The following is a 13,038-nucleotide window of genomic DNA, read 5'->3' on the forward strand; positions in this document are numbered from 1 at the left end:
AACGAAAAGAAAAACTTCCTTAGCACAAGGCAAAGTGCTCATTTAGATGTTACTGGGAAGTAGGAAGGACTGCTAAAAGCCTTAGATTTTGTAAGAAGTGGTGGGCTCAAATCTTCTGTCAGGAAGTATTCACTGTTCACCATTAAAACAGCGTGTCAGAATCTGTAAGTGGTAGCGCACATGAGATATCCCTTTGTGTTACCTTGGGACCTAGTAGACTGTCAGAGGTATCGCTAGTGCCATTGGGAACCTTTCATGTGCACCTGCTGGCATACAAGTAAGCTGTTTCCACTGCAGTACCTGCGGCATAGTATCACTACTACTGGCACTCAGTGTGTGGCACAACTGGCCGTCTCTCCCGAAGAGAAACACAGGACAGAAAAGCCATGCACAGAAAGTTTGCAGTGCTTGCACAGTACACAGTCTTCTCTTGATGCAGTCGAATATTTAACTCACTGGTAACTCTGCACCTCTTCCTTCAGGATCACCCTGAGATAAGTACATAGCAGTCTGGTTATATCTTTCCCCGTAACATTTTCTAACTGCACAGTATAATGCTGTAATGACAGACTCTACTTTATGAATTTGCTATTATCCCCTCTCATATTTTCTAACCACTGGCAGCTTGTATAACTATGAAAAGGTCTCCCAGATTGAGGGAGGTCTGTTTTTGTCATTGGTTTTTATTTGATTTCCAGGGCCCATAAATTGCCAAATATTTTTAAGCAACATCTTTTTGCTAAAACGTACCCCAGTGCAGAACACTCTCTCCTCATACGTTCTCAGACATCAGAGACTACAGCAAAAGGGTCCCTGTAATTCTCAGCCAAACAACCTGAGACCCAGCCTACCTTAAATTGTCAAAATGCAATGGGATAGGAAACTGAATGGGCTTTGTTTTATCATAGCGCTCATCAGTTGCATAATGCTACTTTTAAAAATATCCAGTGACCTCATGAATCCTAAGAATGATTGCATCTTTGGGCTGAGGCCAACTGTGCACGGTGTCTACTTTTGTCTAGCTATACTGACAGGACCAAAACCCTATCCTCCAAAATATGTTGTAGTTATCTTGAGTCATCTACAGGTGTTAATATTTTTTCCCTTCTGGGTCAGGGTCGGGACTTTTTTTCTAGTTCACTTATAGAACATGCTTCATAAATTTTCTTATTTTTCAGCTAAAAGTTAAAATTCATATATAACAAGAGTCACTAAATTCATATTCTAATGAATGAAATGGCTCAAATGTAGAGGTGGGAACATCATCACCATTAAGGGGATGGCATTAACGAAATGGCGTCATCCAGAAGTAATCTTTGGTTAGACTGATGTAATGTTTGCCTGTTCAGGTGACAGTTTATTTTGTCAGACAGACAGGCACAGCTAATGAATGTATCATGTATGTGTATATGATGGTTGTCTTTTAGGGACATGGATATCTTTATCTCCAACCTGGACAAGGATGAAGCCTCACGGCTGTGAATTTCCAAGCAAACTGTCCCTACAGATTTTCTCTCCCACCCTTGCAAATTTTGAGAAGTCACCTAGATAATCAATAATCCCCAAAAGGAATAAACAATGACAATGCCTTGAATGAGACCTCTTTGTCTTAGAGGATACGTTCCAGCAACAGGTGTATCTCATCAGGCACCGGTATTCCCACAAATAGAAATTTACATCTACTTACTGTAAATGTATTCCAGGCAACCTTCCACTACCAACTTAACCTGAAGCACTGCAGGATTCAATTTTTTTTCATTGCCACACATTAAACACCCCTTCCCTCCTACTCCAACAAACTTCTCTCTTCTTGCTGTGCCTGCAGTTCCTGTATTGCTGAGCCTCTCCAAATGACAGGTTGGAAAAGCAATTTCCATTTTCTCCATTTTGTGGCACATTTCCACAGCTACGTTCTACTGCTTTCGATTCTCTCCTTCTTGACCACAGGTCAGCATGAAGATCAGAACCCTACAGATGCAGACCATTCCCTACCAGAAGATTTTGCAACTTCTTTCACTCTCCAAGAGACACACACCTTGCCTCTTGTTTTTCTCCTTTCTAGAAGGGCACCCACTACTATGTCCTTACTAAGCTATACCAGAAATGGAAAATGTCTACAAAGATTAACTATTTTGCAACCCTCCCAGCTGAGCAATTTCACAAGGTTTGTTCCCCAGATGTCTCTGCTTTTCCATTTTGGCAATCCCTGTCCCCTTCTCTTACATGTCTCACCAATAGTCCAACAGTTTAGTTACAACATCATACTGTCTTCCTTCAGCCACAGCTGTAATTTCAAAGGGCTGTAAATATACAGCTATTCCTGCCACAGGTGTGTCTTTCTCTGTCTTTCATCATTTCTACCTAGATTCCTCCACCTAAATACCATATCTCTCAGGATGCAGTGTCTTGTCCATTTTCACTCATCTATTTCCACTCATCTATTTTTTTCACTCATTATTTTGGGATTTGCGCCCTAATGCTATCTTGTGTCTATGAAGTAGAGCTTTCTACACTGTAGCAGAAATCCCACTGCCTTCTGCAGTGAAGCTTAAAAAAACAGCTAGAGCCTTTCTCTGCAGGAACTAATGTAGGTTGATGCTTAATTTCCCCCACTTCCAAATAACTTTAGGAAAGAATACTGGATTTTCTTCCACTCTCTGTAGAGGGCTTTTGGTTCTTTCCAGTTGTTTCCCATGAATGTAGGGGCAATCAGGATATTGTGAATAAGCATTCATGTTCCCTGTCTTACCCTCCCAAATAATATGTTTCACTGAATGAAAACATACGGAGTCTGTGCCAGAGACTTGGACAAAACAAATTAAAGATCTACAGCATTTGTCACAACATATTACAGGGGAAAAAAATTGCTCAATACATGTTTTGCTTTCAGGTTGCAATTTCAGTGCTAGTGTTTTACCTATGCTTGACACCTGTCCTAATCCCAGTGTAGCAGTTTCTTTAAATAAATTTTCAGGTCACTGAAAAGTCGTTAACTTGCTCTGTGAGTTCACACAACAAGATATCGTGCACTGCACAAGAATATGTACTCTCACTGTCAAGGTGGTATTTTGTGCACCAAAAGAGAACAAAAATGATGGCAGCAGATAGTTTCCAAAAAGCAACCACCACAGCCTCCAACTCAAACCCAAAACAAATGGACATGTGTAGCTTCAGAAGACAACTCTGTCCATGCCAAAGCTAATTCTGCAACATTTACTCACATAAGTAGCCTCTTGAGGGCTTGGTTATTTATTAATTTATTTAAAGAAAAAAAAAATCCCAGGAATAAATTATTTCTATGCATTCAAGTTTTGATTCTGCTTCTCTTGTTCACATTGGTGAGCATGCAGTGTTGTCGGCAGTCCCACTGTGTTCAACATGACTACTCTTGAAAGAGACTAAATCTGTGTTAATGGTGGCAAAAAACATTTCTTTATGATCCAGGTTCTCTTGGGTTAAAAAAGAGTTAAGTAAAGACTTAAGTAAACATTAGCGATGGCACAAATGTTAGCAACTCTCCCACAGAAGACCTAATGGTTCATACAATTGTATTGGATATGCAGCTACTCTCTTAATGAGCTGCATTGCATCTAGAAACAGCAGTACCTGTGTTTGTATTTTAAGTTTGTATTTTAAAAATGTAGAAAAATAACCCTTTTGTCTCTTGACAAATGGTTCATCAAACACCTAATGTCTTAAAACCCTATTTCATTGTTCTTATTGGAGGAAATTAAAGCAGTATGTGACAGCTAACTATATTGGGGAAATATAGTAATAGTTATCACAGACTGGTGTGAAATAACTTATTTCTTGGAGCTATCTCTTCTTAGAATTCAAAGCATTTATAGAAAATAATTCCCTAAAATGTTATCTATACAAGATTCCAAGCATAGTAGGATGATGAAAAAATGGGTGCTGTTTTGTCAAGAAGGTGATAACAGGAGGTAGGTAGCAGGTTTCTCACATCTTCACCTCCCTTGATAATGTATGCACTGGCTCATCACAGGTAACTGATGTTAATTTATTCAAGCACACCTGTACAGGGCTGGAAGTCAGGTAACCAGACAAAAAGTATATATCTGTTTTTTTTTTCAATACAACTACCCAGAGGCCTATATCCACACCAATTTAGTTCTGGAGACATCAGCAGGTTTTAATAAACCACCTACAGATGTCTTGCTCCATTCAAATCAAAGAGTTTACATGTTTAAATCTGGACTGATTTAACTAGCAATGAAGTGGCATGATCACACTTGGCACCAATACTTGCCTCATATTTATTTATAAGTCACCCTAAGCAGATATTATTTTGTTTTAAAATTTATTCATGGAGCTCAACCACCTTTCTCATCTTGTGGAACATACACACACATTTCATGAAAAAAATTAAAGACAAATCTGAACAATTAATATTCCTATGTTAGTAGAAAAAAGGCAAAGTGACAAAATGTTGTTTTGCTCCAAGGAGGGAGGTACACTGAACATTAATTTATCTCATATACATAAGAGAAAGAAAAATGTGATAACATATTGTTACTAATGTGTTGTATCCTAAGAAACACAGATTCAGTGTTTCTGAATGTATTTAGTACCAGTACTGAGGTGAAATGTGCCTTTACCATGCACTAAGGCTGACAGAGGAGATGTCTGTATTTCTCCTAAAGATCTAACAGTAGCTCCTCAACAAGAATTACCCATGGCAGGAGATCCACCATGCATCCTGTTCCATTAGTGTTTTTGACCACAAATTTCTTCATCTTCCAGATCTTCACCTCTGTGTGTGTGCTCTCCAACATAGACACAGATGAAAATTCAGCATTACTGTCCCCTTTGGAAAGGAAGTAACTATTCCCTCTTCCTGTCTCCATGTCTCATCTGCAGCTCAGAATCATTTCCTGAGCATCTATAGCTCAGTGCTGCCTTCAAGGAGCAACCACAACTATCTCTTTGTAAGGCAAAGTCAGTATTTGCTGGAGCAGGACTCACAGATGAGGCTGGGAAGCAGATCCCAAGGGAATCCAGCAGCCAGGGCCACAGGCCTTTTCTCCTCAGTCGTAGGACAGGCCTTTTCTGAGTCTGAAAGTATTCTTTCCAAAGACACTTCTTTCCATTTAAGTGCAAAGTTCTCACAGGAACTTATCTTCTTCCCTTCTTTGTCTTTTCCTACTAAAAACTTCCTTGGAAACCATGTCTTTCTGTTCTAAAAGCAGGCATGGACATTGCTCCGTATCACTGACATCACTTTTAATATGGGTTTCTTTACTATTTACTTTGCATTGCCTTCCTGCAACAAGATACAGCCTGTACATCTTGCCTCTAGAAGAAATGACATTTGAAGTAAATATAGAAACAGCAGTGGATGAACAGCTAATTCAGGGAGTGGCTGGTGAAGAAAGGAATAAAAAATGTTTTTGACAAGCACAGTGTTTCAAGGAAAAGAGAGACAATTGTACTACTCTATTAGGGAAAACGATCAAAGACGTAGGTATGTATAATATTGATCTGATGAGTGCTGTTACTTGTAGCTGAGAAAGTTGTGAAATAAAAAGCTGTTTTCAAAAAAAATCTATGCTCAGTGTATTTTGGATATTCATTAATACAGGCTAAATTTTAGAAAGGAAAATAGAAGTACTGGGACATTGACAGTAAACGCAAGACTCTGCTTTGCTTTCCTCTGCTCTGTGTTGAAAAAACATGGGTGAGGTAGGACTCCTGAGTCTTCTGGTTATCTTGATCCTAATTTACAAGGAATAGCAGTGCTTACTCAAAGATCTTAGAAGATATTCCAACCTTTCCAGCAGAAGAATATTTATACTGGACTTGACCTAGGCACAGCTGACCTAGGAAGAGTGAAGATGACTTTAGTCAAAACTTAACACACACTGCTGCAGGATATGCTCCACAACGAAGGGTTGCAGCTGTGACACATGGATAAAAAAACCCTCCATCAGTCAAAGCAGCATTGTGTTTACTCCTGGAGTGATCTGTTCTCTCTGGTAACTATGTGTATCAAAACCCCACCCTTGCAAAACCCATTTTGCAGCAGCTACTGCCACTGTCTCCAATTCAGTTTCTTGTATGTACAAGGTAAGGGGAATATAGTCAATCATTTGATTAACTAGAATTGCACTGAAAAAGGTCTGAAGCCATATCAGATGCCTCTACATGAAACAGAAAAGATCAACCAATGTTATTTATCTGCACATAAGCTTGTGTTTTCTTTTTAGAACATTTCTCTAACTAGTTATAACATGTTTTTTAATATTATTAATACAATTACCTTACCTATAATATTATTAATAATAAAGATAAAAACCTCACAAGACTCGATAACCTATGGGACAGTTAGAACTCCCATTTCATTAATAAGATTGTACTCAAAAAATCTTTTAATTTTTGAAGCAAAGAAATTCTGCGCTTCTTTAGGTACTTAAAAGTCAGTCGATCATTTGAGTCATAATACAAGCAAATCACACAGATTTTTGATAATGTATCCAAAAGAAAGAAATTGCAATACATGGAAAATTTTATCCAGTAACACTCACTGTGTTCTTTAGGTAACTATTTTTTTATTTCTTCTACAGCAATTAATAGCAAAATGTGTCTGAGCTTTTAAGTGAAATTGCTTTAAGTGACCAGAAGTTCTCAGTTTGCAATAACATTTAACCCAATTATTTTAAGGTGCTGTCCACAATCTGAAGAGCTAGACCTTAAAAACCAAGGTAATGCCTCTCTCTAAAGTAAATGCATATATTTTCTTATATTTATATACTAAATTGTATGGAAAAGCCTTTTGGGTTATTAAACAGTTTACAAAAAGAATATATTACATTAAATTCTGCTTCCTAAATGTATTTCTTTGTATGAATCCTATTGTATGAATCTCTTATTTTTCTTTTTCCTTTTTTTAATAGAAAAAACTAGAAAATAATATTAAAAATGTTTACTTAAATCTTTTGTCCACTTTGTTTTATATGCTCTACCTGTGCTTTCATTTCTGTACAGTCCTAGACATTGCATTTCTAGACAAGACTGGATAGCAGGAGAAAGTTTCAAAGATAATTCTCTCTCAAATGTCTGAGAGTATTAACAGGAACCATGAGAGTATTACTTGGCTCTTGCAAGGCATTTCCAGAAAAAATTGCAAACCAGAGGTTCTAATGAACCTGGGAAAACATCAGACCTGAATGGGCAAACAAACTGTACCCTTCCTTCAAATTTTTTGAAGTGCATGACCACTGTTAAATCTTTGCAATTAATGGGCATATCATGCCTATGAATTTCTGTTGTCCCAAGTGTAACAAATAACTGAACCATATTCTGAATGTTGCTGGTGAAATGACATAAAAAGATGATTTTGTGACTTATACAACTCAGAATGATATGTAAATAATAATTTTATCTTACATATGCAGCCTGCTTTTTCCGTTCCTGAATCATAGATTTTTATTTTACAGCTTTCTTTCAATAAGCTTAATAGAAGTATCCTATATAGTTCTTAAAATATTTTCAAAATGTGTCCTATTTTAAACGTTCATGTCTCAGAAATATTTTATGTACATCATCACAGTCATCTCTTTGTTAGAACATAGAAATCTTTAATATACTATCCTTATTATTAGCATAATCTATCAATGGTTTCCTTCTGAAATTTAATATTGCACAATGTTCCAAATCCTAAATCTAGTCACTTCTTAATTCATACACTGAATCCAAAGCTGTTTTGCCTAGTATATGATTAACATTTCACTAAGTCACTTGAGGAAACAGACCAACCAAGCCAATTTTTGGACTAACAGAACCGAACCTGTGCAGTTTCAGGAACTGAACATATCTAAACTCAGAATGAAGTATGCCATTGACTCATCCACTTCCTTTGTCAAACTCAAGTCTCATAAAAGTTATCAAGACACCCAAAGAATGGAGTCTTAATTCACTTTTCCCTGCTTGATGCCCCGTGGTTTCTTGCCACTGTAAAACAAATTTTCTAGATCGTCCTTGTTTGTTTTGAAATTGTTTTCTAGTGGTTCTTCTTCTTCTTTTCAGGGAATTTTATAAATGGAAAGATAAGATATGAGATAATCAGGGACTGGACTTCGTCAAAAAAGCAAATTTTGTCTCCTTAGTCTCCTCAGTACTAAGTTGCTTTCATTTTGTATTACAAGATATATTCACTTTCAAACCCTATCAACTTCAATGAAAAAAAAAAAAAAAAAAAAAGAGCTGTGTGTGAGATACTTTGATAGGTTTAATTTCCTTCCTGTGTCTGCTGAATCTTTACAGCATAATGAAAAAATATGAAACACAAATCAAGGAAAAGGGATGACCCAATATCTCCATCACTCCATGTACCGGAGAGATTTTGTTATGTGACAATATGATCATCATCACATGTGAGAGCATTTATCCACAACTATGAAATAACTGCATTATCCTACCACCTTGAGAAATTCCATTTAGATTACATTTTCCTCAGGAATCAAAAAGAATAATGTGTGTATATATATAAACCTTAGAGTTTAAGGACCAGCTGCTTCTGTTTAAGCCCAACTGTTTCAGTATTGATGCAGCATAGCTTGGGCATGATGTCATTTGAAGGGCCAGCAGAATATACCCTGGGTTGATCTTAACAATATGTAGGGGTCTAGTCTCTTCTGTCTGAGTGTGCATTATTCCAATCAGCAGGGAAGGGACTTGCTCAGAGAAGAAACTAAAGTGGACTAAATAACCATAGAGGATCGAGACGTGTATACATTCCTATAAAGAGACAATTATTTTCTTAATATTTACTTGTTCTTGCTAATTTTAAAAATTGAAGAGAAGACTTTTCTTTTAATGTTTCCTGTTTGCTTCTATATCACCCTATGGGGATGGAAAGCACTCTTTTATTCCAGTCCTTCCATTCTCTCTCTCTCTCCACCCATTCATCCAATTGTCCATCCATCCCGTCCCCTCCTTCCTACTTCTATGCATGCATAAAAATATTTGCATTGTATATTATTTACTATATATTTGATAGAAGGTTTCCTAGATTTAAAAGCTGCAGGAAGAAGAAAATAAACGTATTAAGTTGCAGCTTATAAAGAGAGGTACACATAGTCAAAGGTACACAGAAAAAATAATGACATTTATTATCTTGCCAGTCACTTCAGAGGATGGCACAATATATACTATTTTGAATGCCAAGCAACAATGAAAATCTTGAAGTGATAAAATTCTCTCAATGTCATGGGAACATGATTGTCACTTGTCATTACTGTGCATCTCTCTATTTTTTCATATACCCTAAACTGCCTATTCGTACATAATTCAACACATTTAATAATGTAGAAAATCAATTAATATTTACTGACCTGTCTCTGCTTCTCCGTGATGGGAAAGCAGCGTTACAGCCAGCCACCGTGCAGACATGCATCTCTTTTAAATGAACGTTTCTGTAGTGAAGTTTCACACTGTAGGAACTCTTGAAACTCTTCTTGCACACATAGCAGATCTTGGGGTCTGGGCTTGAGCACATTTCACCTTCTGGGGAGAACTTCTGAGGGCTGCTATAGTTGAATGTGGAAGCAAAACTTTCATGAAGAGCAGCCATACTGGCACTGCCTCCATTGTACAGTCCGTATTGGCTCATGTAGAACATATCATATGTAGGGTCTGTATACTCTTCCTTCACCTTAATGACATCCTGGTTAGAAGAGTCATTGTGGTTTTCATCCGGTCTGTCACTATGCATCATCGATTTTTCACCAGGTTCATGGAGGCGATCATCACCTTCCATGGATTCCTCACACAATTTGGGCTCTGATGACTCCGACTCATTTTCATAGTCTCTCTCATGCTCTTGGTCTTCTGATGTCATGCTGTCTGCCCTTCTTATATCTGGTCTGGTAATACATCTGTTTCTGTCAGTTTTAGAAAAGTCTTTCACTGACAGGCCTGGGCTCATTTCTTCCTGAGAATGGCAGTGATTGTCATGACCAATGTCATTCACCATTGTACTGCTGTCATTCACCTCTTCATCTTCATCATCAAACTCATCGGCAGTATCAATAACTTCCTTTTCTATTTTAACTGGCATGCTCGACTTCCTTGGCTTCTTCTTGGGGGCAAGATCAGTATTAGGCTCTGGATTGGGCATCAGCACTGATGGAACTGATGACTCTGAAGGAGGAGGGGGATGCTGCTCCATGCCACTTGATGCTGGTATTATTGGACTGGTAGGGAGGGAGGTTGGAGGACTCACCATCTCTCCAGGAGTAAGTAAATTTCTGTAAAAAGGAGGAACAGGTTGGACAGTCTTTAAAGCTGGAAACACCAGCTGGCTGGGAAGAGGGTTCTGTAGTACAGGATCTAGAGGGGGAGTGGTAAATCCCATTGGTGGACGCCCAGGGCTTGTCAAAGTTAGGTTGGATTTTGTACTTGCTATGACTGGAGTGGCAGCACCTGATGTAGCACGAATTAGATCTTTGTCTCGATTATTCCTTAGCATAGGCATGTGGAGGCGGGGGTTGGGGTTAGCACTGTGACGATTGCGGCTTCTGAGAGAGCTGAAGACCATGTTGCAGCCCTCAATAGTGCACCGGTGCTTGATTTTCAGGTGAACGGCATTGTAGTGGATTTTCAGAGTACCTTTGTCATAGAAAGTTTTGCCACATGCATTACAAAACACTCTTCCTTTTCTGGAGGCAGACCCCATTCTCCTCATTCTGTGAATGCGGAATGAGCTTTTAGTATGTTCTGGTTTCGATAAATCATTGACAGGCGTAGGTGTCTGAACAGGAGAGACACAGGCTGGCTCAGTTTTGGGTTCAACATTTGTGATGCTGGTCAAAGCATTCCTGCTAGATGTTTGCTCATTCTTGAAAGGTGTAGGGGAAACTTCAGATTCACTGCTCTCATTATATTCATTTTGGGTTGTAAGGCTTGGTTCACGGAGCCTCATTGCTGGCTGTTCCAGCAGGAGGCCATTTGGAGGCAGCCCCAGCAGTGGAGCAGAGACTGGATTTATGTATTGGAATGGAAGCAGGAATGCAAGACTATTTGGGATGTTTTCAAAATGATGAATGCTGGAAGGGTTGCTATTCTCCAGGTGAGCAAGGAGACTTGGGCTCCTGGTGCGATTATTGCTTTCAATAAAAGTCCTTATATCTGAATCTGTCTTTGAAGATGGCACAGCCACAGCCTGCCCTTCTTTTTCTTGAATTGCCATCAGCTCCACAATGGATTTGGTTTCTCCAAATCTCAGGAACTGCTGAAGGGTAATGATCTCTTCTTCCCTGGACATGATGGCCCAGCGGTCCAGCACCTTGCCTGCAGCATCCTGGAGGCCATATCAAAGAAACAACAAAGACAAACACAAAGAAAAAAACTTATTGATTCTGCATAATTATTGAATTCAATAGAATGTGCTCTGCTGCCTGCACATGAAATTCTAAGCTCAAAAAACAACATGCAAACAGAGTTAATAGAACTCAACCAAAAAACCACAAACTTTTCAGCCATGCAAATATAGCAATTACAATCACAGTAAGAGAAACTGATTAAGTTTAATAATGTCAAAGCAAACAAAATGTAGACCACTGGGGAAATTGTGATCTAAATACTACAATACTGCTATTTTAACAACAGTGATCTATATACTATGCAATAGTTTAGCATACATTAGTATAAAGCATGAACTGTTGCTGTTCACTCCACTGTAAAATATTGAAAATTGTACTTTAATTGTTATAAAATAGTGACACTACAAGAAAGAGCTAAATAAATGAATTTGATAATTTGTTTTTGAGATATAGGTAAACATAAAGCTTAAGTCACTCATGGACCTTCTCATAAGAATCTGATGCAAGGCAAAAAGTCTTAAAAATACCATATAAAAATAGTATCTTACTCCTTTTTTCTTTCTTTTTTTTTTTTTTCAGTAAAATAATACTGAAAAGCACAGTTATTATAAACCTGCATCAAAAGTTAGAAATAGAGACACTGTTTTAACCATAACTGGACTATTACTGGGAATTGATTGCAGATTTGCAATCTTGTTATGGTTTAGACTTAAGGGATGACTTTTTTTTTTTTTTTTTTTTTTTTTTAAGCCCTGTTATAAATGACAGTTAAAAATATGTAAAAAGTAAGCATCTGATGGATGTAGATAGCATAAATGTGTAAAAATGTTGTCTCTTAATATTGCCTTCTGATACCAAGGGAAAAATCCAGAGAGAATACACATCAGTAATCACTAGACTATCTGTTGTTAAATATACATTAAAAAGCATTTCGCACTTTCATTTTTGCTAGTAAGCATGAGATTTGCCTGAAGGTAGGACTTAAAAATTCTGCAATGTAATGTCAGGCAATCCATTCCAGCATGTATTGATAAAAACATATTAAAATACTTATATAATGAATACATCATTTTATTGGCATCCTTCCTTTTGGGCAAATGCTGGACATAACATCAGCATGGTAACTATAACCAACAAGCACTGTTGCATGCCATCAAATCAAAATTATTCCAATGCTTCCTCATGCATTTTACAGTTTGAAAGCCTTGCAAAGATACTCCTCTGTACTGTCTCTGATCTTTTTAAATCCTGAATCTCAGCTTCAGAACCTAACTGAACATTGGACTACACACTACTGCAAAAACCACTATCACTTATTTGATTATGAAGGCTGCAAATGTCTTTCATTTTTTGCAGGTTCTATTTATTTATTTAGTTAGTTTATTATCTTCAGTCTTCAGAGGACTGAGTCTTTCCTCCCCTCACGTTTTCTAGAGCACTGGAAAATGCAATTTTCTCCAAATGGTAAAGCCTGTATTTATTTGGAAAATGCAATTTTCTCCAAATGGTAAAGCCTGTATTTATTTGATTAAAGCTGGTTTTCATTATTTCAGCTCTGATGTGTGTCACCTTTCTGAATTCAAAGTTAATGATGATGGTTAATGTCATGTATTCTTCAGAATCTTGCATGCTACTGTGGAATGTTTAGAAAGGCTCCACATATGGCCATTGACAATGAAACCTTACAAGACTGTGA

The 13,038-nt window shown here is 37.6% G+C and overlaps 1 protein-coding gene across 13 annotated transcripts in view; it reads right to left on the bottom strand.

Moving 5' to 3' along the window:
- Positions 1–13,038, bottom strand: part of BNC2 (basonuclin 2) — a 382,877-nt gene that overhangs the window by 49,789 nt on the left and 320,050 nt on the right. For all 13 annotated transcript variants that reach the window (XM_035310133.1, XM_035310129.1, XM_035310125.1 and 10 more), the window contains one exon: positions 9,354–11,320. In XM_035310133.1, coding sequence (XP_035166024.1) covers positions 9,354–11,320 — 1,967 coding nt within the window. The remainder of the gene's footprint in view (positions 1–9,353; positions 11,321–13,038) is intronic.

Source organism: Oxyura jamaicensis, chromosome Z, assembly GCF_011077185.1.
Source record: "Oxyura jamaicensis isolate SHBP4307 breed ruddy duck chromosome Z, BPBGC_Ojam_1.0, whole genome shotgun sequence".
NCBI lineage: Eukaryota > Metazoa > Chordata > Aves > Anseriformes > Anatidae > Oxyura > Oxyura jamaicensis.